At 38.3% G+C, this 27,728-nt stretch overlaps 1 protein-coding gene and 1 long non-coding RNA gene across 2 annotated transcripts; both read right to left on the minus strand.

Moving 5' to 3' along the window:
• Window positions 1-20: 20 nt before the first annotated feature.
• LOC136844952 (uncharacterized) lies at window positions 21-12,051 on the minus strand. The gene is made up of 5 exons (XR_010855019.1): window positions 11,625-12,051; window positions 8,105-8,191; window positions 7,774-7,881; window positions 7,497-7,566; window positions 21-332 (listed from the first exon to the last, which is right to left on the minus strand). It is a non-coding gene; the product is annotated as an uncharacterized lncRNA (long non-coding RNA).
• Window positions 12,052-15,255: 3,204 nt separating this feature from the next.
• On the minus strand, window positions 15,256-27,246 carry LOC136844954 (THO complex subunit 4-like). The gene is made up of 7 exons (XM_067114377.1): window positions 26,825-27,246; window positions 21,903-21,995; window positions 21,521-21,707; window positions 17,492-17,593; window positions 17,182-17,310; window positions 17,000-17,044; window positions 15,256-16,093 (listed from the first exon to the last, which is right to left on the minus strand). Exons 1-7 carry the CDS (start codon window positions 27,125-27,127, stop codon window positions 15,936-15,938), a joined length of 1,017 nt encoding a protein of 338 aa, XP_066970478.1. The 5' UTR covers window positions 27,128-27,246; the 3' UTR covers window positions 15,256-15,935.
• Window positions 27,247-27,728: the final 482 nt, after the last annotated feature.

Below are 27,728 nucleotides of genomic sequence, written 5' to 3' on the forward strand. Positions count from 1 at the left end.
TTTTCAGCTTGTACCCAGGGATCGTAATCGGCTGCTGATAAATTCTGAGCCCCAGCCGTAAAAAAAAAAAAAAAATCATTTTTAGAATCTGGACCATTCATTTTTTATTACTGTGTTGGAAACTGTCCTGGACTACCGGCTTAGAATTTTTTTCCCCCCGACGATTCTCTTGCCTTTCACGTTCTCTTTCTTTCAAACGATTCTCTTGTCTTTTTAATTCCAGCCCCTCTCGCCGTTCTTGTCTTTCCTCCCTTGCATTTCTCTTCTTCCCTCAATTCCTTCCCCTCTTGTCGTTTCTTCTTTCCTCAATTCCTCCTTCGACCATTTAGAACCTGGAAAACACGAGAAAATAGAAAAAAATACCCTACAATTCAATAGAAAAATTAGGGAAAAAATATGTATAAAGTCATTTCAGTGATCTTTCAGAGCATTTGAAGATCTTGATTGATTGCTTATTGAATAATTTAACGTGGAATTTCAAGGAAATCTAGGCGATATGCATTTACGTTAGGGTAGACACTAATGTAGTTAGGAAATCAGTTTTGTGAAATAGAAACTCAAAGATTGTATATCATAGCAACACGAAAATACATCGGAGGCGCACTAGAATAATGCAGTTGAAGAACAAAAATGAATTCTAATTTTAATCAACTTTTAAACCCTTTCTACTTCCAAAGATGTTGAAGAAATTCTTCAAGTAAACGATCTTGTAATACTGGAAGTAAAAACCTGTCCACAAGATGCAAGTTACAAAAACAATGGTAGTAAAGTATGGACCTCAAATAGAGGAAATTAAGAGCCAGATTTTGCGCCATTTTCAATAAACCAACATCCAAGAAAAAATAACCTTACTGACCCAACAGAACATGGTATTTGCAGACTTGGATGCTGCATAACTTCTACACCATACAATTTATAGAAATCTTCCTCAATCGGAAAGTCATCTTAGATGGCAGTTACTGTAGTATATCAGAGAAACTGCAGACTATTTACAGTAAAACGTAGAGTGCAAATTGATGCCAGTCAAACAGAAACAAAACCTTCAACAATTGACAATATAAAATTTCGATTTTCTGCAAACCTTGCCTTCCAGCTAAAGCTATGGCCTTTGGCATCACAAGCCAGTGCTTCAGTTGTGGCAGTTCTTACAAAGACAATGATTAGTTAACTTTGATCCAACAGGTACAAGAAACTCGACACATTAAAATTTGTTCCAGGAAGCTCCACAGGAGAGCGATGAAAATAAATAGGGATACAGTCATCCCAAGATTTTTTTGCGTATGATGCAATTAACCATAGTGTGTGCTATGCTGGATTCATCTGTAAACACTCCAGCAGAAACAAGTATAAGGACAAATATCAAGAGAACCAAATTGAATAAAGGCTCAAATTATACTGTGAAGAGAATGAACACTCCATGCTTTCTGGTATGAAAAGGGTATGGCATCCGAGTAATACCAACGGCAGGTTGTATGGAGATTTTGAGATATACCTGATCTAAGTTTATACAGATCATGGAAAGTAAAACTGAAGGGGAATTTTGGAGATTATTTTCCATATCTGTCTGAAATCTCATCTAGTGTGGGAAGGCACCAGCATTGTGTGAACTACTGATAATAACTTCCACCAGGTACTCGGTTGATATGGGTACTGTACTGAATTTGCTAGGATTCAATGAATGAGTTTCGAAGTGATTCAGTTGTATTGGAGAGAGCTTCAGGTGTTATATGCAGCAGCATAGTTAATGCATCATTTACTTAACATTTCTATCCATCCATTAAGGATGAGTCGCTAGTCACTATAAGTTTGTTACTTGAACTTCAGAGAGAGCATTTGGTAAATTGTGCGATACAGGCGGATGTGCCACGATAATCATGTAATTATAAGGGCAATCTGTCGCACTATTATTGACCATAGCAGCATTTATCAATTTTCGTTGAGGTATTCAACTGAACCACAAATTTAGAAAGCCACCTTATTTTCTCTGAAGACCAACATCATGATGGTCCATACACATTCTATCACACATGCTGCAATCTTATTTTGTGCAGAACGAAGAAACACTATTAGCTTATGAGTCACCCACTTTATGGCAGCTATTCACGCCAGAATTTTGGTTGGCGTCATAACTGACAATCCCAGCTGTTACAGATGATGTCTTCAATGCTTAAGATGCATAAGACAGTGTAACCATGATATTTGGTAGCATGCTTCTCGATGCTTTTCTTTGGTTAATGGAAAGCTGTACGGATTTGGTGGCTTAGTTGATAACATTCAATGTCTATGCTAACAGAACAGTTAAGCATCTGCTGCCAAATCATATATAACAAGAAAAATTATCTTCCTTGAACGGGTATGACAAATTCCATACCCTTGCCTACTGACCACAAGGCAGTATGCAGACTAACATATCTCTAAGTTACTGGAGAGCAAGACATCTCATCTGATGCGATGCTTGTGTGGTAAGTCTTTCAGCTATACAGTGATGGACACTGTCTGTAGACAAAAGGCCAAGAAGCAACGAGATAGTGATGAAGATGGTTCAGTTCCTCCATTGGCTGGGTGAGTAAACTACACTTGGTATACGCCAGTGCATGTTTCAGAAATGAGACAAGAGACCAAGTAACCAAGATACGGACATTACCAATGAAAAAGTGTTTTGTTATGATCCCTTTAGAGAGAAAAGTGTTTAAATGTGCCTCCACTTACCATGCTCTGGAGCAAACACTCAACGAGAGAAGGAAAGGGTGCTGGTGATGTGACAGGTTTAGGGTTCATCTTGTAGAAAGCTGAAATGCTGCAGCATATATAAGTTGACATGTGTCCAGAGAGTAACCACGGGCCTTTCAACAACACTTAAAACAAGCCAAAGGATAATAGGAGCTTGGCCCAGCGAAAGTGCCCAGAAACCCTTTTTGATGTGAACATCCTAAGGTGTTGATCAGTACCACTACTGGCCAGACTGCAACCAACGTAGTTGTGAAATGAACTAATTGTCCAAAGCTTCACTGCTGCGAGAGACTAATAGAATACTGTTCCCACTACAGCAGTAATCTCTGAGTATGGAGCTAATATCTTCTGATGCAAATAGGAAAGCAAAACTTCATCCAGAGTACTGTTCTGTTGCATGTTTCAGAGAAGTGCAACACCATAGTGAGGAAAGTTCTGTCATTTGAGGTTGGCCCAGTTCCACCTGCACTGTTCCATGCCGACAGAACCATGAAGAAAACCCAACAGTTCACAAGCTGGATGCAGGAAATGAGATTAAATCCAGCTGCTACATGGCAGCAGCACAACGTCACTGATGGCACGAGATTAATTGAGGGTGTGAATGAATCACAGCCCATTCTTCTGTTGACCTTGGAGAATTTGTACTGAGGGTGATCAACTAGTAGAGAGTTCCTGAATTTAATTAGTGTACATCCAAGTATCAAAGAAAAAGAACAGCATCAATGCAAAGATAATTGATGGTTCCTGTCATACAATCATGGGATATAGACAAGTTCCCTATTATTAAACAGTTTTTGCTATCAGGGTAAAACAAAGTATTCATCCACTTTCTGAGGAAATTCATAGAGGTAAAATTCCAAGAGAGATTTCCAAGGAGAGAACATTTGTAACTTCTGGACGTCAGCCAATCAAAAGGAGGAATTGTGAGAGAAGTAAGTGACCAACGAGGTGGGGATTCGGAGAAGTATTCTCAATCCACGAAGAGGCAGGCAATGATGGCTCCTGTATGCCACACATATGGCATCTTTTCTGCACACTATGATCAAAAGTGATGTTAACCAAAGTCAAAGGTCTTCCTTTGCACTACGAAAGTGTACGGAAAACTAAACAACAAAGAATACATGCACTACTGTCTTTCATTAAAGTTTGTCACCTGGGACTTATTCTCAACGGAAACTGCTCTACCACTTGAGTTACTGAAGACCTCAGTCCAACCACAAAAACGCCAGGATACCCTGAAAGGACTGACAATTTGTTGTGATGACAACTGAGGTAGAGATATAAAGAACTAGTACTTAGTTCCTCGTACTGAGGCACAAGAAAGGAATCAAATACAGGTCATTCAGTACCTTCGATGAACTGTGCTTTAAAACGACAAAAAACTGATAAGCCAGATCAACGTTCCTACCTACTGAGAGAACTTATGCAACATGCTCCAGAAGCCAATCTACAGCTGATAACCTTATGCACTACTCACAAAGCCAGAGACTGTGGATCCCTCTGATTATGGCTGGATTAAATGAGAGATTATGACAGCTGTCCAACCGGTGCTTTTTATGAATAAAAATGAGGCTAATACAAATTATTATTTTACTTGGTGACAGTCACAAGTCTGAAATGAAAATCCCATCTTACTGTCAACAACAAAATAGCAGTAAAATTAATTTGTTTTAAATTCTTAAATGGTGTTATTTCCTCATTTTTAAACTCTATAGCTTGGACAAACTCCCACTTCCTAGAAGCTTTCCTTAATCCCTCTCCAAATAGATAATCATTTCACAATCATTTTAAAGCTCTCAAAATGCTCCAAAGGATTTAATGAATAGGAATTTTTGTAAGAGTTATCTCTTGAATGTCACACAAATAACAATTACCAGTGTTTCATATTTTTGTACAAAAAACACCTATACCTACGATGTTGTTCTGTGTGCCTTCTAGAGTAAAATAATTGTCGTACTGATTCCCCATGCTTTGAAACATGTAAAACGATACATTGCCTAAATTACGTTGGTGTGCCATTATGCAAAAGAAAGCAAATGTTTGGTGTGAGTGTTTTAGGTAAGTTTACAGTGATATTGCTATGTACAATTCAAATCTTTAAAACCAGAACCCTAAGCTTCCATCTGATACCACATTGAACTTATTGTACCTTCTTGTAGGGATATCTTCGTTTTTACATCCTATAATCATGGACCTACTTATTCTGGAACAGTACAAGATGTAAGCAAGCTTAAAAAATTCTGAAGGAAAATATTCAAATTGATATTTTATCTTTGTGAACTATAGCATCAAAATCTGTACTACAATAGCAAATATAAGCTCGTGTTGCATTTAATTTTATGTATACAGACTTTAGCTGTTATGAATAAAAATTTCTATACCTACCAATTTCATTTACATCGTAATTAATTTTACCCAGCATTTAACCCCAAGACAGAGTCAGAAGTTACCAATTCCTATCCACTGAAACAGGAAGTAGTTTGTTCTAGAAAAAGCTACATAAAATATTCCTAATAGAAATTTATCCAAACTTTACCCTATGTGGCTCATAAAATTGTTCACAGAGAGCAAATTACAATCTCAAGAGGGAGCACAGGATAAGGTCCAAGCCCACTCCTTGCACGACACCAGCAACTAGACTGCTCTTACTGTCTGCTATGAGCCAATTGAACAACAAGGATAAAATGGCAGCAACAAACTATTGTTTATCAATTTTATACAGAGCATGCAATGACGGAAAGTGTAAAGCGGGGGAAAAAAATATTTACTCAGTTTCACAAGAGAGAACAACAAAAGTAGCTTCTAAACGGTAATAAAACAAGTTGTTAAACATATTTCCGACAGAAAAACAATAGTTACGTCTGAAAAATCTAAGTCAACACTATCCTATTTAATTCTGTAGGCTGCGTGTGAGACAGCACGCGAGATGAATGGTTCCACATTAGTAAGGTGACTTATCTCCCTGAAGGACTCCAGTCCTTTACTGTTAAAAAGATCAATTACGTTCCTCTTCACCAGTGTTTGACACGCATTCAGTTGTCTAGGAAGAAAGTGCATAATCACCACCAAGTCCACAAAGAGAGAGCAAGTCTTATACACAATTAATCTTCTAAGGGATACAACGAACCTGGCCAGAATCTGTTTTGAATGCCTGGTTAAGGGACCAACTTCTGTGCACGTCAACCATTTTTAACTGTCAAACTGACATCACAGTGTTAAGAACGAAATTCCCCGTCGAAATATCTTACTACAATCGGATTTGAGGGAACGAGAACTGTATTTCTTCATGATATTAAGTGAAGCTATCAAGAAGTTTACTAAGCTTATAAAATTCGTTAGCTAATCCTAATTCTAAAGGTTAAGAAGGCATATCATCCAGCCTTACCCCGCTCCTTATCTTGAGAGCGATCAAAAGCAAACTCAGAGCTCAGGTCATCCAGAGCGCAATCCTGACAGGATAATGCGGTAAATAACGTGCAGGTGAAAGGTGAAAAAGCCTCAATAATTTAGTTTAGGGCTACTCAATTTTAGGTAATAGTTCTCTGAAACCCCCAACCCATAGCAAGGATGTAGGAGTCAGAGGTTTTGAGTGGAATGGATGAAATCACCTACGCAGAAAACGCGACTTGCATTTGGAAAACAGACGACCGTTGTGCAAACGGTCGAAAGGTCCCCTGTTTTATCCTTTTTGTATTTTGGAAAAATACAGTCTCTCATTTACATCATTGTGGCTTTTTACTCACTATTTCCGATCACAATATAGTGATGCACCACAGAAAACAGGGCATATTTCATCCGTCTCCACACTGAAAATTATTCACCATTCTGAATGACTACCTAGCCTAGCACCAATGACAAAGTTCCATCATGAAGGTAAATCCCCAGCCCACATCTTCAGATGGGTTCTATGCAAACGAAAATATTCACCACAAAGCATAACACATCAAAGGAAGAGATATTTCAATTATGTCATAACCCCAGTTTGATGAAAATTTTTCAGAAGAGGATGACACTGCAGAGGAATTTATCAATTACATTATAACTAACAACTAACAGAGTTCAAGAATCCCTAACACTGGAAGAATCTTGTAGAGACCCAGCTATAAAAGCTGTGAAGTCAATCAAAACAATCAGTGGGCTGATATACCTGCACTTTCCAAACATATATTCAGAGAAAATGGGAAGTAATGCTACACGATTTCCAAACTGCTATACACAAGTTCGCATCTGCGTGCATTACAAGTTGCTCGTAAGAAAATTGGGAACCGTTAGGACAAACATGGCTGAGAAAACTTAGGGTGGCCCACGAGTGACAAAGACATCGAGGTGGCCAAGAACAAATGTAGTCCCTTGACAATCTTTGATGCAAGGAAAAGTGTTTCCTTATATGTCGGGTATGAAATGACCTCGGTTAGCAACTCCCCTGTTAACAAGCAGTGAATGTGTAATGGAAATTCATGAAGCAGAGTCTAGATAGCTTGAAGCCTTTACAGTATATAAAGTCTAAATATACCACTATAGATGTGTTATACTCGCTTATCTACAAAATGTACCACAACGCATGTAGTACCAGAAGTTAAGGCGCCTCCAATAACAAACCATAGAGTGAAAAATTATACATTTCCTGCATCAAAGAATACGGAATGGGGCCCCAAATTCATGCCACTTGTCCTACAGCAAATAATCACTTATGCACATTCAGTTTACAGCAGACTTCACAGGAGAAAATATGGAGGAAAATAGTCTAATATAACAAGAAAACTTACACTGTCCTCAGGCAAGTTTCTTGACAGTTCTGTATAAATCATCGCGACTTCCACCAAAGATATCATAAACCTACAAAGGAAATCATTCAAATTAAAAATGAGAACATACACACACAAAGCACAACTACAACAAACTTTAAAGAATCCACACAAACATTAAGAGCAAACCATAACACAAACACACAAGCTTGGATTATGGTTATTGTACACAAACATAACTAAAGACACCATGTAAAAAAAATCATGGGAAACAAATAGTAAATAAATGGGCACATACGTTGCTTTGGCAAACTTCTCGACTTCGTACAGTATTTAAGTTCTGTCCATGGACCTTGACTGAGGAGCCAGAAGGGGTGACGGGACTTTCATCAGTGGCTACAGTACCCTGATAACATGATTCCCAATTAAAACCTGAGAAAATTATTACACAACTTTTACAACCACGCCACTTAAAACACACAAAACGCACTCGGATTATGGGAGTTTTGTAAACAATTATAGCAGGCTTCATATGAGCAAATATTGAAGAGTAAAAATAAAACAGGAACTGTCATGCTATCTTTATGCAAGGGTCTTGACTATGAATGAAATTTGTACAAAACACTCACCTAAAACATCACTGGACGCATGACTTGCATGGCGGAATATTATTACCAGCATTACAGTACTTCTTTTTGAGTCACGGCTTCTGACAACTGTAATAAGAAAGAAAAAGGTTTAGTCTTGTTTGCTAAAAAATAAAGGGAGGGTTGAAGGAAAGAGAAAAGGTTGTCATATCATTAATGTGTGAAATATTTCAGTGGGAATCTGGGAAGAGGCCACTTGATGTAGTACGTCAAAGTCACTGAGAACATCATGATTCACTAGTTCTAGGACCTGATCTTGTCGAAGCATTCTTGCAATGTCCCTAAATCCTACAGCGAATTAACATCTTGAAACTTGAGACTAAAGGGCCCCACTAAAAAAAAAAAAAAAAAAAAAAATCAATGTATTGCAGGAGATTGCATATACTTTTAAAATGGCTAAAATACAAGGCTAAAATACAAATATAAAATAGTCTTCTAAAGCCAACTTCAAACACTTCCTTTATCGAAAATTCTAACTTTACAGGGGATGAATATTTTTACACTTTTTACCCGATATGTTTGAAGCACCTAAATGACCTTGAGTTGGCTGTTAAGAGACACCACGCGAGCGAACGCAAGCCATTGCAGATTAATGAAACCTGTTTATATTAAATAACGCGAAACCTGTTTATATTAAATAACGCGAAAAAAGTGTATTAAATTATAGTGAATGTATCCCATAAATATGAGTTAAGACTGCAGCACAAAAAAAAGGACAAAACCAAGTCATACTAAATTCCAATAAAAACTTTGGCCCGGGTTTAACTGCATACTGTACTGAGCGCTTCAGACGCAAAAAAAAAGTAATTAAATAAAAAAAAAAAAATTTAGGCCTACACTGCTGACTGGTAGGTGAATAAAAGGATGCTCATGTTTCCCTACTCTAAAACATTCTTCAATTACTACAAGGAAACAGGAAATATACAAGAATGACCATAACTTTCAGTTTAAAGAACGAATTCATTTTTAAGTGACAGCTTTAAGGGTAAACCCATAGCACACTTTGGCCCAGGTCCTCCATGGAACATACAATACACGAGCTTCATATGGGAACGCTTGCCGAGCAAGACGTGTCTTTCTTCGTCAAATTGCCCAACTTGAGAGTCTACTGTAACCCAAATGACCGGTGACGTTACCATCACGAGAATATACATGAACAGTGTATATTATGTGCAAACGTGTATTAATGTCTATTTAAGAAAATGTATTAATGTAAAGTAGGAAACAATGCATATGACTAGCAAAATGTTGCAATGCATACGAGAAGGGAGGGGCTCCATTGCCTCACTCCCTGTTAAAAACTGTTAAAAAAATGGCTTACTTAACTTACTGAGCCTAACGGATAAAATGCCATACTATCTGAAAGCTTGCTCATCAATCGTTTATACTTATAAGTCTCAGCATATAATTCAATATGCAGTAAATGCGCCTCGCTGTCGAAGTCATCAATTCCAGAGGTCTTTTATTCCTCACACCGTTGGACTGTGGAACAGTCTACCTGAGGATGTTGTGCAATTAGAACCTCAAAAGTTCAAACGAAGATGCAGTACATTATTACCCTAAAACAATTCGTCTTGTACTTTTAATTTATTTACATTTTTATCTCTATCTATTGATTTATCTTTGTTTTCTAATGACTGATCTCTTCTTCCAGTGTTTCCTATTATGTTCTGTAATTTCTTTCAAATGAAAGTCACATTTCTTTGGACGCTTAAATTTCAAGGGTTCATCTGAGGTCTATATATGAATAGGGTTCACCTAATAATAATAATAATAATAATAATAATAATAATAATAACTAAGCGTCTTTCAAGTTTCAACAAGGTTTCGTATTGAAAACAGGATCAACAACCTTCAAATAAGAAATTTTCAGCATGTCAGCAAAACACAGGGCCGTTCGTTTACAATATAACATTCACCAAAAGGTTTACGTGCCCCTCTTATGCCGACACACTAACAACCACAGCAACCCCATGCCTACCAACTCCGAAATTATGATACACTAAGTTGAAATGTTCTGAAAATAATAATAAACACTCAAAAAATAAAGACAACAGACAACGAACCCGTTGTCAATAAGTAGTCGCCCAACTGTCAAAGCGAAGGCAGTATGATAAGGCCACTTAAAACTTCGATTTTTAGGGCTACACAGTTGCTCATAATGTCATATCGGCCTACCCGTTGATTACTACCACTGGCCCTCCCATCACTAATGTAACACCAGTTAACTGCTCAGCGCCAACGCTGCTTCCTCTCCAAAAAAAAAAAAAAAAACATAACTACGGGATTTCAAAGTATAGACTGCAAATAAAAAAGTTAAAACACTGGGGACTCAGTAGCACTTTCACCAAATAACGGCAGGCAATATAGTAATGGTATTGAGAATTCAAACGGAGTTTAAAAAAAATGGGAGAGGGTGGAGGTGAGCCTGGATTTTAGCTTTGGACTATTAACATTCCTCAGATAGTGGCGTTGCTACAGAATGGTTCCATTATCCAAATGCAGATTTTACTTTAATAGGACCCTAGGCTGAGGAAATTTTAACGCATTTAAAACCCATGTACGAGTACAAGGACATGAAAACCTGTGGTTTAACACTTCAGCCCATACTCACTAAGGTTATATAGCACTGTAACGTTGTAATGTCACACAGCCTCGGCTCCCTTTCATTTAATAAGGCAGTGCCAAAGTGTCTTGACACGTAACTTCACAAAATATTTGTGTAATACAAATACACTTCTGGCACCCACATAAAACTGGGCGAAATACCCCCAGTCTTGTATATCAAGGTCAAACTACCTGTCCAAACCGAATAAGAGAAGGATAAAAAGTGCCTTTTTCGTGTATATGAGCACTACACACAAACCTTTTAATATGAGGTCTTCAGAATAATCATCACTGCGCAAACTAAATGGGAAAACAAGTATTCATTTATACTAGACTGGAACCTGGTAAGTATGCAAAGCAGCCCCGTTTCAAAGTGTACAGAAAAAATCATCAATAAGGTTTCCTGTAAGCACTCACGAGTACTGGGTCCTAAGAGCGACCTTTACTGCACTGCCAAATCATCCTGTATGTGCCAACGGATACATGATGTCTACAGGAATTCAGTGACCCTACCCACACGAAATTCAGGTGGCTACCCCCAATCAGAATTCAGAAACAAATACGAACCTATGTAGCTTGAGGACTCAATCAGTACAAAGAAATCAGGATTCAGCTATTTATACCTAAAACTACGTAATCTCTTGCCACGTTTGCAACTTGCATAATCTTGAAGTACCATTTTACAATGATTCACTTAAAATGCTTAAACTTTCAGCCAAAACCAATTTAAACTTGAAATAACGGTAATTTTAATATGCAATCACGCACTTACTAGGCTCTATACTAAGCTATAGTTATCTGCTAGTAGGCTCTGGTACCCCTGGAAGACTCACTAAACCCTAAACCACAAAAACAGGACTGGTAATTACTCAAATTACACTAGACGATTACTTACAGCAGACAGCAAGGGCTAGGCAAGTCTCAGCAGCGGTAGAATTTGTTCATCATCAGCGTTGAAACAAATTTTCTTCCCCATTATACAACTAACACGTTCTTCGTATGCAGACAGCAATGGCGTTCCAGGACCCTCTGCCTGCTACCATAGATTTACCAAAGCTTTTTCTTGGCCAATCAAAGACCTGCACCACACGTAGCTTAAAGCCGGTCTCTGTCGCTTCTGTCATTGGTTGAAAGTTTTGTTGTTTGGCTAGGATGCTTGTTAGCCATTCCCTTATTGGCTGAATAATTTAAGGCGATTTTCCATTCGCTAGTATAAGCAGAAAGCATTTTCAAAGGATATTTTGTTACTTCAAGTGATGTTCATAATTTTCTGTCATACTTTTATACATATAAGTGAATATGCACAATAAAAGAATGAGTAAACTTGGGAGCGTAGCAATGAGAACATAAAACTCACGAAAACCGAGATAAAAAGTCGATGCAGGGTCATCTGAAACAAGCAAACAATGTTTTACAACAACCAATAAACAATAGGCCTCGTCTATTGTAATCCTATTAAGGCCTAAACCTTTCGATCTGTTTAGCAGATTATGTATTTGAGGGACCGTCAAGACTAAGTATGCGTATGATTTTATTACGTAATAAGCTTGCATGTATTCCTACGTACCTGGCGGAAAGGCTATTGACTTGAGTCCAGTTACCAAAGAATAAATTACTCTTTGGCACAAAAAGACAGCTAAAACAAGTCCGACACTGACTAGTTAAAATTCTTGGCTGCAATTTGATGCAAAATTAGATTTATAGGACTTTAAAATTATCAAAAAATTAAAGTGGAATGTCTGTGACAGGTTTAATCAGGGGCATCAGCCTCATAGGGCATATTCAGGATGACACACACACACACACACACACACACACACACACACACATATATATATATATATATATATATATATATATATACATATATATATATATATATATACAACAAGCACTCATAAATATACCTGCAAATACGCAGAGTTTACATACATTAATACAACGACGATTTAATGGAAAGAAAACCTACGTCCTGGATACTACGTTTAACTATTGTTAAGGGTCAACTGAATCTCGTTTTCTGCCATCGAAATCCCTGAGAAAACAGCAGTTGGAAGTCGAACAGGTAACTCAGCTGCTTTATGAGCAAGAGCCCGTGCTGGCATAACGTCAGCTTAATCATAAATAACAACAGAATAATTACTGAAAACTGAGGAGCCAGTGTACATGTAGGGGACACGCGGTCTGACCTAGGCTACCATCTCTTAACTGAGGTAGATATTTCAATATGAATATGACCTACCTTTTTAACTAGCCTTACCTCGGACGCCTAACCCCTAACCCAGTCAAAGTAAAGAGTTTGCCCTAAGTAAGCGGTGGCCCCTCCGTCTGCGTACTACCCAAACGAGGTCTTCATAAAGTAGTGGGAACATATTTATCTTAGAAATTACAGTTGTAGGCGATTTTTTTTATCTGGTGAATGATGGTCAAAACAAAATGCGTCAGTTACGCTATTACATGCTGTTATCTATGGTACGACACTGTCATCCAACACCGCAATGTGGCCTTAAGTATAAAATGAGAGTATGTATTCATCATTATAATTAGGTATAACCAAATCAATATGTAGATATCTTTCTAGACTCACAAAGATTGGCTGAACTTGGCCGGATGAAAATTGACTGACGAAATTTAGGCTATCGAGCCAAGCACTAGGGAACAAGCAGATCATTCAGCGCTCAAGACAGTAAAATGAGTTGGAACGGGCAGCAAGACAGATGCAGAAAATAAAAGAAATTAAGTAAGGATCCAGATGTGGAACTGGAAGAAACACCTTAGTAATAGTTGCAGAGGTGGCCAGCAAGCTTGAAGATACAAGAGGGGCTTGAAAGTACAAAAGCTAAAAAGTGGTGCAGGTTGGGGCTGAAGGAATGCTGCAAACACCTTGTAGTAATGCCTACCCTGAACTACATGAGTTGCACCATGCTAATTGTCTAACTGTACAGGAATGATTGATGGAAATCATAGGTAGAAAGAGTCGAAGCTTGATAGCTACATGGGAGAAGACCGAAGGGGTATACGGTAGTTTTGAGAACAACGGGAGCAGGCTCTTCACTACCTCCAAGAGGACGCTTAGTCCGTTTTCTATCTTCCGAGTTACTTCGGCTCAGGGCACGGCGCCCCAAGTCGGTTTAGGAAGGTGAGGCCATATACTTTTTTAAATGTAAACATTAACCATTCACACTACTGCCCAAGGTTTTATTTTCTCAACCATCGATTTTCATTGGTACACAACCTTATTGTCCCGGTGAGCTAGGGTATAGAGGTCTACCTGCAGTGTAAATAACAGATACTGGTCTTGCTCCTCAAGGGTTTGCAATAGGTGAAGGGGCTTAAGCACTGATCATTATGTTTGGTCTTTTCAAAGATACTGATCTGCCACTTGTCTGCCGGCCATTGGCGACCTTTGAACACGAAAAAAAAAACTCTCCTGCTTGGTTACTTTTCACATTAGCATTTTTAGCCAATTAGGCTTATCATCAGAAGCAGTTGGGTTTAAGTTAAAACCCTTGCAGCATAGCCTACATATGAATTAATTCTTATGTCTATACTTGGGTGCGCCGTTGGCCCATTCAGCGTCTATTTTTTAACCTCTAGAATAACTGTACTTTTCGCTCATCATTGGAGATGTTTCAGATAAATGGTCACTTCGGATATTTCAAATATCTGGTGCAACGCGAGCTTGACCAAGTTCGTTCCTAAAAAACAAAATCCGTTTCCCGGCCCCCTTAAAATAAACAAATCCTTAAAAAACGCTGACAGTTTTAGCCTGGCAATAAGTTGGTAACTCCCAGTGGGTGGGTCAGTCTTCCTGACAGGCTTTTAACCGGCAGTGAATTTCCAAGATTCCTCTATCCACGGCTGGGCCTATTTAAATATTTACCGTTGGGTCGACCCAAACGAGTGCATGTGCATAAAGGTGGACCAGTACTTGAACCATTCGAATTCAATCTTCCTACAATGTTTGCCGGTCTACCCACGCATCGTTACCGCTTCAATGGGAAAAGTCTAAGGGTGGCCAACTTACCAGTGATGATAACCTCGCAGTACAGGATTTAGCTGCAGCTGGTATGTTCCTAAGCATGGTTCTACTTTGAGTGGTGGTCTCGTCTAGGGTTGTATTCTGGTCCAGTGTGAACGTTTTGCATCCATCACTACTGTTTTACCAGAGTTAATTGGCAGACTGCTGTAATTTTTAATATTCCTTTGACTAACTTGTTTCTAAATAGTCACGGATCATTTTCCGTAATGGTTCAACATCGTACTACAAAACTAAACCCAGTTACTTCAAAAGGTCGTTCCACCACGATATCACTGATGCATTACTGTAGATTCAATTAATTGGCATGAGCCATGTCAATTTCCACTTTAGTTGAACTCAAGCCACTTGTGTTCAGTGGAGTCCTTTGTGTTAGGATTAAGTTTCTGTGAACAATGGCAATCTAAAGGCAGTTACCTTATGTACAACTGGTAACCTACAGGTATCTACCATCACGGTCGAAAATCAAAGGCGAATAACATATGCATTGTACTTTCACGTTTTTAATACACTTACCATACATTTGACAGGTACAAGTTCATAAATCAGATTGGCCTTACTGAAATTTAATAATTATTTCATCCTGTGTACTTTTTTTTTTTGGATGCCAAAGCTCATCTATACAATCCATTCATAGCCAGGCACCTTCGAAACTGATAAAAAAAACTCTTAAGAACTCATAAAAGGTCCCTAACTCCACTCGATGAATTCATAAAAGGTCCCTACTCCACTCAAAAAACAACTCATACATATTCATTCTGATACCTCTTTGGCATTTTCATTACCTAACCTAGAAAAAAAAAGTGACAATAGAAAACACGGTTACAAGGGGCAGTAAGGGGTTAATGTACATAAGGAAAATCAAGTAATTTCTAGTACTGTATACGATAAATTAATACCTTAAACAAAATGTTTATGAACATTCAATACTTGAACTATGAACCCTAAGTAAAAAAAAAATCGGCATAAAAGATATTAAGTTGAAAATGGACAACTTAGAAAATTTTGTAAAAGGCATTATTTTCTAGACAGGAGATTGCTTCGCTAGTGATTCTCTGGCGGCCACCAATTCCAATGCTTTGTCATAACAGAACCAAGCCATAACAGCAATAGTTTTCACTGTGCTGACTGACAACTTTGGTAGTTCCAGAGGTTTTATACGGTCATTTATGCAGTCTCGTTCAGGTAGGAGTCTAATTCAGCATCTAGTTCTTCAACAGTGGGAGTCTTCTTCTGCTGCATCTGCTTCTTTCCTCCACGTCCTGCTCCCCTGTTGCCACCACGTCCGGCACCGCGTCCACCACCTCTGTTTCCTCCGCGTTTACCTAAAGGAAGAAAACACTGGTCAATACACCAACTTAAAACGTAGCTCTACTGTACACATTTCAAAGCATATTTTCCTTTAATCCTTACACGAGCAAGGGCCCAACATACTTCAACGGGTATACCAGCTTCACATATTGCTGCATAAGAACTCCCTCTGATGTGTCAAGTTTCATTCGCTAATAAGTTACAAAAAAAAAAAAAATATTTTAAGATGTTAACCAAGCACCAATGTGAATCTTTTAACTATAATACAAAATTTTAACTGAAATCTCAGTGTTAATTCTCTCACCCAGTAGACTACCTAATGCTTTCATGAATGGAAATTGAACTAAATCCTTACATCTTTCAAGTTCACACTCAATGTGACGCTTCCTCCTAAACTTTACTATTAACAAGGACAACCAATTAAAATTAGAGAAAGTTTTGGTTATGTTCAGCAATTTGCTCCTATGGGTAACAAGAAGTCGTCAGAACTACACGCGCTTAACAGCAAAATTTGGGGAATGTCTAGTTTATGGAAACAATTTTTTTCCAACAGGGCCAAGGAAAAATTAGAAGGAATACCAGCCTTAAATTGCACACTCAAAGTTACTCAATCTCTCAATATTTTGAGCCCATGTGGATAACGTGGAATGTCAAGATTTGGTAATATCAGCATCAGAGCAGTTGTCAGGATAATGACATTCTTCGTGATGCTGACTGCACTTCAGTAGACCGAGTAAGTCTACTCTAGACCAACAAATACAAGGCAGAATATACTTCAAACCCTTATCTCAATGGCAGGGACCATTCACTAAGACTTTTCCTACTGGAATTTTCACTCATACATGAAAAAATATGCTGCTTTACATGTAATGTACAGTAGGTTCTAAAGACCACTGAATAGAACATTACTGTTCACTTACCTCCTCTAGTCATGCCTCGTCCTCTTCCACCCCTGCCTCTGTTTCCTGTAAAAGAAAAGTTCGTTCAGGCAAAGTTTTATGTTTAGATTTCGGCTGATAAAAAAAAAAAATTCACGCAACACAATTTGTTAATATTGACTTATCTCTTAGAAGGAACAAGCAATCAACATCTGAATACCAACCTCCTCTGCCTACACCAATGTTATAGTTCTTGTTGAATCCATAGCCAATGTTGACATTGAGTGGGAAGCCACCACGACCTCTGCCCCTCATACCTCCACGCATCCCACGACCACGAATACCCATTCCACCTGACAAAATTTACAATGCTTGAAATAACATTTGGTGGAGTCAGTTTCTAGTGGACATATATTAATCAGATATGCCTTATAGTGACTACACATGAAAATAACCCCACTATGTTACCATACATTTAATACTAAACGTGAGCCTGATAATGCTTCATGTATGTAAAATGCTACTATAACTCACGGGGTGATTGTTGAAGCCTCTTTACTGCGCCACCTCCCATACCAGGATTGAAATTAAATTGGACACTGCCACCACGTCCCTGCAGGCCACCTCTCATGGGCCCTAAAACGGATAATGCTGTTAAAATACACAGACTCAGGAATAAGGAAAAAAATTCTCACAGCACAGACTTTCCAAAGTATACTTACATGTACCTCTTGATATACAGAAGACTAACTTCATAATTTAACCCACCAAAACATCATCTTACGATTACAGCCACTACTTCAATAAGACACTGTCAAACAGTTACGTTTACTAAACCATGTAATTCGTATAATTAAAAGCTTTAGCCACTATAATAATTTCACATCATACATGAGACGAGCTACAGCACTAAGCACCTTACTATGTAGCAAACCCTAACAGTACAAAGTCTGTCCCTGGGTTTGAGGTACACATTGTAACATCCCATTTTTTTTTTTTTTTTTTACAACAGAGCTACATACATTACCTGGACACAGGCCTTGCTCAAAATTAAACTATTCAATTGTTACATCCCTCATCCTTCCCCTATTTATAAAAAAAAAAATTAAGTTCCACCAAAATACCGAAACGGCAACATGAAAACTAGAATGTCACACAAGAGCAAAAGAAAAGTTCCATTTCATCCAGACATTTCCATGAAGTTTGTTTTCATCCAGACATTTCCAAAACACAAAATACATCGACTGATAAAGACAGAGTGGCACCGTGCAGTTGCCTGACATTTTTACTTATGTCACTTTATAAATTTTCTTAATTGTTCCTTAAAATTCTAAATCAACGCGCAATTTCAACACTAGACAAGTTTCATGGAACCGCCGCAATTGTACAAGAGAGGTTCTAATTTCACAAGTTTGTTCCACTTCTTCCAAGTAACACGATGACCTCAGAAAGGACGGTGCACTTCTCACAAACTTTCAACTGTTCTCAGGCCTCCAAGCCATGATGATCAAAGACAAGGTTTTACAACTAATGCTTTTCTGAAGACAAAACCATCAGCATGGGTATACATATAAAGATAGCCTTCCTCCTCCCACAACTTCAGCAGTAGTTCGTTTAATACAACAAAGACGAATTCACATTCCAAACTCATACGGTCTTGTAGGATATGGAACAATTGATGATTCCTCCCAACTGGTTGCTGCAATGAGTTCTGCATAGCTGTCAATTTCGTAGCATTCCAAGTTGTGGTGTACATTCAACTTCATTCCTGCAAATGTTCAGAACATCTTTTTCCAAATTTCGTCTCCTTTCAAACCATCATGGATCAACGCACTTTCACTAGATGGAAAAGTTTCAATTGCTAAACTGGTGTATCTAATGAGAAAAAGACGGATAGATTCCACGATTTAGAAGTTCCACAGTCGGTCCTACATAAGAGTACCTCACGCCACGCCAAATTGCTGAAATTCTTGGCACCAACTTGAACTAGTCCTCAGGCCTCCAAACCTTGTGAATTATGACTGGTTAAACTGCAAATGCTATATTACAGACAGCCTAAGACTTGTATGGCATTTTCTCACTTTGCCCTCTTCATCCAGTACTCTGTCTGTTTCAGTCTTCTGACAACAGCCAAAATTAGCTTTCAAAACTAGTCAGCATTACAGTTTAGGCTCTTGGCCCTACAATCCAGTCAAAATTCACATTCCAAACTTCATTTGGTCTTGTGGGACAATAAACTGTTCTCCCCACTTACTAGTAGCCTTTGAAAGTATTGCATCGTAGTCTTCAAGCTTTGTAGTCTTTCAATAACTGCTGCAGATAATACAGACCATGTCAGTCTGTTATACTGGCAGTTGTCATACTTTTAATGAGCAAATACACATGGTGCTCAGCCAGTGCCTAGACTACACAGATTGCCAAATTGGTTTAGTCCTTGGAGTCTCAGTATTTAGTGGTGAAGTCACTGCAAACTGGCAATGCTGGATTACTACAGCAGCAGCCTGGACAAAATTACAGTGCCAGTCTGTAGTGATAGTAGTCTCGCCCAAAAGATGAACTGGCTGCTGCACTGGTCCTCAACCCAATGTCTTGCTTTTCATCAGGTTGCCAATTGTAGTAAGTCCTTAGGGGTATTGCTGTCGCAAGTGTTAAAATGTCACTGCAGAGATGCAGAAATTGGTTTTCTGATGACAACTGGCACTGCAGGACAAGACTTGCCCTGGAAGATTTTCATTACCTCAAATATTTGAACTGTACAGCATATATTTGAAATAGGCAAGAGAATCCAGCAGGGATGCATCCTGGAAGTTCCTGCTAAGCAACAGTCAGTTTCTGATGGCTGTGATAACACTTAAAAGTGTATAATTATAGTCTGAAGTTTCAAACAGGTACAAGCCAATGATCTACTGGCTGCTGCAGCAATGCTTCCAGATCCTCCGGAGGTCAGGGTCACGAGTACCAAGGGCTTATAAAAGGCCTTCCTTCATTTCTGCAAATGCCACTGTGCAGCTCATTGATTCCAAGTATTCAAGTTCCACTTTTGACACTTGAAAATTTTGAGCTGATAACCATGACAATCCTCCAAAGTATAAATTTGATGAAAAAGATCACTGCTCAACTATTCAGGCATATTGTGAATGGCTGACTTCACCACTGTGGTCAAGCTTGCAATTATACATATAATGCACAAAAGGTTAGCTTTATGCTACTGTGTTGTAAGTAAATGCAAGGATTATCAAAACTGCACTTTTTTAATTACTGTACTAGATTACATTTCAAATGGAGCATTTCACTGACCACTAACAATGTACTTTTTCCAGCAAAATGTTCTTTTGTTACACAATCATGCTTTAACATTCAAGAAAAGAAATTCAAAAGTCTTACCTGTTATAATGCCTTCCAATATACTTTATATTCAATCACACTTGCTATGGCAAACCATACAGCTAGTTATGAAAGAAAATCTCTACTGCATTCTGTGGTCAATAGAACCAAGAATGCATTTTCCAGTCAGAGACAGTAACTGAAGTGACTTGGTGACCATGGGCACATCCAAGGCTTCAGATATGAATGTCATCTAGGTCAAACATTCACATACACACTACTTTGCGTGTAAGGAGTCCTGCTGAACAGCTTGTCCAGTTAAACATGAGTTTTCCTCTATAACTAGCTGACCAAGCTTCCCAAAGCTATGCTGATTAAGTAGAACTGAAAGGGCATTTATAAAATTAAGGCATTAACAAATGCAGTATGCTTTCAACTATCATTACTGATGAGTTTTCACAACTGCCAACTAAATTAAGAGAGCAATTCATTTAAACTGCTCTCACCAACATTTCTATCATATTTAGAATATATTACATTAAAAAAATAAATACTGCCCAACATAACATTTCACAGGGCATGGGTATTACTTCACCTTAATGGTAATGCCAAGTCTAGATGATGTTTTAGTGGGTGAATGTTGGTTGTGCATGTAAGAAAATTTAACAAGTACTGGCTGCAAGGTATAAAGCATTGACAGTTTACTGTAACTGAACAAAGGAAGAGCTCACAAAATGTAAGCCACGTCCAAGTCAAGGACTGACTGATGATATCATGGTTATAAACTGTATTGAGTTTATCCCACCACCATTTACAATTTTAGTCTGGGGTAAAAATATGGCTGTAATGAAGCATCACTTCATACACTGCACTCATTCTAGGCATGACCATATGTGGGAAACCCCGCTAAAACTGTTAATGCTGTAATCAATCAGAGGACAAGGACTGCCTACTGAAAGGAATACACAGGAGCACAGTGTTCACTGTGCCAATTACGGTAGGTGGGCAGTGGTTGTAATAACCACCGAACCTCATGCACAGTTACTATAGATAGCATTTAATGAACTATTCAAAGTGAGCCAATGATGCAAGGCTTGGGGGAAAAGGGTTTATATTACTTGAAGCTTTAGTGCTTAAAGCTCAAGTTTTTTTTTTTTTGTGTAGTACTGTACTAAGATACAAAACTTTTGTCCCGACAAGTTGGGGGAAAGGGAGATCTTCCCTTTCCAGAAATCATACCTCTACCACCTGCTTCTATTGTCATGTTCATTGGACGGCCATCAAGATTTACACCATTGTATTGCTTAAGCGCCTTAAGTGCATCAACATGGCGCGCAAATAGAACGTGCGCAGTAGATACAGATCTTCCTAAACGATCGTAGTGAACAGCTGCTTCATTGATAGTTCCAAACTCCGCAAATAATTCCTGCATCGAGTCAAAATAAATTAGTTTGTAGCAAGCGTTTTATAAGTACAGTACTTGGGCATACGATTGGTAAACTGCACTATACTTTATAACACCATAACTATTTCCATCTATCATCAGTAATTGTCATTACACAAATTGCCAATAAACAGCCTAACCAATAACTCTTCAATATGAAAAATTAAATGTACTTACAAAAATGTCTGAATCTGATACACCCTTATCCAGATTAGAGATGAGCAATTTTGCAGGTCCAGATGGTACTGGTGCACCCTGGTTCATTTTTGCCTGAAAAACAAAATACACTCAGCTGTCGGTAAAAAAAAAAGTGTATACATACATATACACATACAAGGATATGTTTCTAAAAGAATAAACTAAAATTTTAATATACTGTACTCTCCACTGAACACTGAATTTGACAGTATTAAGGCAAAATTGTTTGTTCCAATGCATTCTTCCACTGATCTGTTTTCACCCTTGAAGATGGGGAAGGGCAAGGAGGAGCAGGTTGGCGAGAGGGGGAACTTGGACACACCAGGCCAGGAATGGGGGGTGTATCCCCACTGAAAAGTCTGATATGAGTTTAGACCTGTAAAGCACAACCAATGCTAGGCAAGGTCTTCGTAAGGAAACAAACCTAACAACCTTATAAATATGCACTCAACTCTCAAATGGTGTAGAACACTGGAACATTATAATTTTTAAATATATTCATGCTTTACTTAAACAGGGATAGGGTAGTTTGCAGTGCGACAGGGCAACCTTCGAACGGAAGTGAAGTCCGTTGACTGTTCTACACTCCCCCCTTGGATAAACATTTTTGTTAAAAAATAAACTGAATGACCTACCAACACTGGCTCCTTGTCAAGTATGCAGAAGACTAGAACACTTACGATCCCTAAAACTATTTGACAATTTCAAACATTTTATGAAAAAATTTTCAAACCTTTCTGGTGGATTTCTGGCCAAGAAAATCCTCACCTAGCATCCTAAATTAGTACTGGTCAACTAAGGTCTAAGAAATATGCTAAATTATCCAAAATTTATGCTAAATTGTCCAGTGGATCATATGCATTTATAAATCTAGGTTCAGTTATGAACAGGTTATATGTAGGCTGTAAGATGTTTTGTTAAAAAATATTGTGGAAGCTCCTGCCCATTCACATGAACTGGATCAAGATTTACTAGCCCCAGCCTACCGACAGTAAATTTATCAAACACCGATTGGGCACTAAGCTAATCTATCCCTGAAGTTATTTTCATATGGTTTAAAACACACTAAACAATTATTCAATTTCTAGACTGGATGCAATGTCATGGAAACGTAAGTTTACCCCTACAACAGACTTGGCCCTGCTCTATCTTTTTTTCTTATGGACCAATTGTACACTTACCACCAGGTAAAACTGCAGACTGCTACTGCGCCCTAGTTCAGTAACTACTGGTTCAAGTGCAATACTGGCATGATACTACTATTTCAGTAACTAGCGGTGAAAGTAACATTGATGTAATACCATTGAGGTTGTGTACAAAAAGTAATATCAACCGAACAAAAGGCAGGAAATATTCAGGTCAGCAACTGGCAGGAATCATACGACGATAGTAGCTTGTAGTTTCAACCATACCAGTTAAACTTTATATAATTAATACATTTATTAACCAAACTAGAAAGGTGCTACACTACACCATAACCAATATTTCCATTCAAAAGTTTAAAGCAGAACAGTGGCTACCACCTCTAAATAGAGATTGTGTATAAACGTTACCAAGGAAGGGTAGTGTCTCCAAGATAAAGTGTGGTTGAGTTTTCCCTCTTGAAATGCCTACCAATGTAAGGGGGTCGCCTATGCATTGCCCTACCATGGGAACTTAACGCTCTCAATGTAAAGGATATTGGGTCAATTAATTCCACAGCAGGCCTAAGGGTGGCAAACAAGTAAATTAAGGCAGTAGGACCATAGCAACTTACAAAAGTCAATGTTTTTAATTGTCGCCTATAGGTATGCTTAATACAAAAAGCATCATTCCAAATTAAATACATTTATAGGTAAAGACATTTCTAATATTCTACGTCCAACCACATAGGGTTGAGACGAAGCTTTAAACACGGCACTCGTAAACTTGACCTAGCTCTCAACCTATGTACAGTGGCATACTGCCTACCAATCCCAATGTTGGCCTATAGGTATGGAAAATAAATATTACAGTTCTACTACAGGGTCACAAACACTGATACAAGTCTGGCTGTTACAGTACAGGGTGACAAACAAATTACTGCTCTTAACAATTCCTGAAAATATACTTGAATATGCCCGCTGCCAATCCCCCCCCCCACACAAAATGTACACAGACCATAGAGACCTCTAGCTCCCATCATAGGAAAAAAACTCATCCACGTAACCTTTCGGTATTATTTCACTTATGGACATTAATTGCTTTCAACATAAAATATAGGTTTTCTGTTGTATTATGATGTGATTTACATGATTTTGAGGTTTATTTCCATCGCAAATGAATACTTATCCTTCGGCAAATGATATACTGTATAAAAATTAATAAAATTACGACTTGTCAGAATACTGCACCCCCTCTCCCATAGCTAATACGGCAAAACTGTAATCAGTAAACACAGTTTTGCCGTATTAGCTATAGAAGGGGGCAGTATTCTGACAAGTCGTAATTTTATTAATTTTGTATACAGTATATCATTTTTTGCGGGGAAGGATAAGTATTCATTTGCGATGGAAATAAACCTCAAAATCATTCAAATCACATCATAATACAAACAGAAAACCTATATTTTATGTTGAAAGCAATTAATGTCCATAAGTGAAATAATACCAACCTTTCTCTTAGAAAAAAAAAAAAAAGCATTTTTTCGATTAGAGGTCCACTAAGGTTTAGCCATGGGCGGTGCTAACTAACCGGCCATGACGCTCTCAAAAATTTTACTTAAAATACCAAAAATACCTTAAATGCAGACAAGCAACGCCTTCTCAATAATTGCCAAGACACTTGTAAACAACTCATTTCCTGTGTCATATCTGCTAATTATTTGTACCCACAGATGTTGGGTACCATTTCCTTTACATCACAGGGAACTAGCAATTTCTGAGACAAATTTTTTAGCTTTTGCTTTGAACATTACAACGTATTTTTCTCGTTTTCCTATTGTTTTATATTTGTTGATATATATAAGTGTAATTATATATATACATATATTTCAGAGTAAGTTTTGTAAAAAAAAAAAAAAAAAAAAAAAAAAAAAAAAAAAATGGTGCTCCAAGTAATCATTTTGGATTTAGATCCTTTCAATTATGTATTTTAATGTCATGCATCTTGACTCTCGTACCAATTCTAGATTTCAACTTTCCCACATTTCTGCCAAAGTGGTCACATCCACAAGTACACATTACGTCGTATAGTTTACCATTAGTGTAATTATTTTCACAGTTTCCAATACTGATGATATCTTATGAATTATATTTTGGTCTTCCATAATGCATTTTATTTCACCTTAAGAATATTTTCCCTTCCTAGCACACAATCATTAAAGGGTACTTTTATTTCAGCCATAATTAACTAAGTCAACATATAAATCAAATCAACAAAAGGTCCTAACAGCAAAAAAAAACAAATTTTTATCACGAATAATTCACTAATGCGTCGTCCGCTCTCGGAGGTTTGTGACAGCCAAATGTAATTGTACAAAAAGCTGGAAAATCGTTACCGCCAGTTTCGCTACTTTGGACTGACGTGCTGCAAACCATTCTCACGCGTTTTGAGTGAATTAAAAACAAAATGTGTACCATTACATTCAAATAAGCACTGTGGAGTCTTAGTTGTAATGTCAGTAGGGATAAAACCATGAATTACAAGGTAAAAAATGCATTTCAGTTCAACCACATGACCACCGGGAATTCCAGGTCTCATCCTTTCACTAGTATAAGTAACTATTTTATCGTGCTGATTTCAACTAAATTCTTGAGTACTATCGATAAACATTGCATGTATAGGTGATTAAGTGTTCAGTACGTCGTTAACTGAGCGCTGGGAAGAAGTGGAAGCGTGCAAACAAGGGGGTTCAGGGTGCATCAATGGGGGGAACGCCATATTGGATTCGTATTGCCTCGAACACTTATTTACGAAAACTTCACATGCCTATTTTAGTTTGTATGGCAGTTTCCTATTGCTAAATTTGTTAATGAAACTTTAATCTTTTGGAAGGTTTTCTTAAGGATTAATTTTTGTCGTTGCACCAATATAGTGGAATGTGAAAACTCGGCGATCGATGTGTCTTACCCTATCATTTACACAGTTTTACCAAGACTTCACAAGCTTTAGTTCGTGTGTCAGTTTCCTATAGGTCATTTTGTTAATGAAACTTCAAAAGCTTTGGAAGGTTTTCTTCAAGGTTTAATTTTTGTTTTAGCAATTAAATATAGTGTGAAAAGTGAAAACTCTGCGATTGATGCGTCACGGACGATCATTTACCCAATTTTTCTTTTACATAATAAAATAATAAAACCCCGTTAACAGCCTACTGGATGTTTAATTCAAGAATCTTATTTGGCTAATAAATATCTCGTGCCGGGATCACCTATGGATTAAAACCAGATTATAATAGAGGATATTGAGCCAAGCCCAACTTGGAATGAGTTTACCCGGCCTTGCCCAAATGGCAGACTTTAGGCGGAGTCCCTTTGGCCATGCCTCTTTAGCCCTTTCCACGGTCCTACACGATTTTCCACGATGCGATGACTTCCGCATCAACATATACAAAGTGAACATCAAAACATCTCAACCGTGCCTTTAGGAAAAGTCCGACGGCCAGGCCACATGCGAACAAAGGGTAGCGAAGGACCTTCCAATGACGTCACTAGGCCTAGCCATTCTCCGAACGCTTCATTAAAACCTCAAAATAGCCCAACCTCCACATAACTTGCTTACTGCCGAGGTAATCATTCCCCAGGAGGATAAAACACACTTTTAAACAACAATGGGACAGCAATGGGTTATAACGGGACAAGGAACGCCAGGTCACGTGACCTAGCGGGTGCTTAACCGGCGAACGGAAAGACGCAACAAAATGGCGGAACCACCTTCCTACTTACCCTTAATGTAGATAGCTGAATTCCTCCTCTTCCTCTGCCGAGGCCTCGTCCACGCATTCCTCCTCGCATGTTGCCTCTCTGACCGCCACCCCTGATGTTTCCCTTGCCTCTCATGCCTCCTCGTTGACCTCCTTGTCCTCCGCGCTTGACGATGCCTCTTCCACGGCCGCCACCCCGGCCTCTCATTTTACCGCCTCTGTTGGTCTTTTGTTTAGCCTTATTTGCTTTGATGATGTCGGCCAGAGTCATGTCCAGTGCGCCGGCTGGTGTTGAGCTGGTCTCCATTTTCTCGGCTTCAACCATTGTTGTTTAACAGTACAGAAAAAGAGGACTACGGAGAAGCACGTCTTCACCGGACAATAACCACTACGCGAAGACCAACGCTTGGCTTCATGGCTGATGCGCCGGAGCTCGACGCCCAGAGAGTTTCGTACCAGAACTTAAAGTTGTCGTACTTAACTGTTTCTGCCTTTTTTTGGTATTTTACACTGTATTCTCGCATTTCTATGTTGTCCACCAAGTAGTTAAAAATTTGAGGATAGTTTCTACTTTAAAAGATGCATATCTAGAAGTATAGCATTTGTAGGCAGAAAATTGGAACGGCTTTTGAAATAATCCACGCATGAGGACGATCAAAAGACAGACTTTTAAAGCATATTGTTTTAGAAAGTTAATAAAGAAGCATTTTAAATCATTTTATCACATTATCGTGTCACTTAAAAAGCGTTCTATCAAGATGAACTGTAAATGGGAAAATAAAATGTTCACAATATTTGTCTGTTCACTGTTTTATAACACAGAATCAAACCGAAGACTTAATTTGCATAGACTTGTTTTGTCACTGATCATGTGACTGCCACTTCTATATAGTTGATGAATTAAGCGACGCTGTACGAAAGTCCTT

The sequence above is a fragment of the Macrobrachium rosenbergii genome, chromosome 13 (assembly GCF_040412425.1).
Source record: "Macrobrachium rosenbergii isolate ZJJX-2024 chromosome 13, ASM4041242v1, whole genome shotgun sequence".
In the NCBI taxonomy this organism is placed as follows: Eukaryota; Metazoa; Arthropoda; class Malacostraca; order Decapoda; family Palaemonidae; genus Macrobrachium; species Macrobrachium rosenbergii.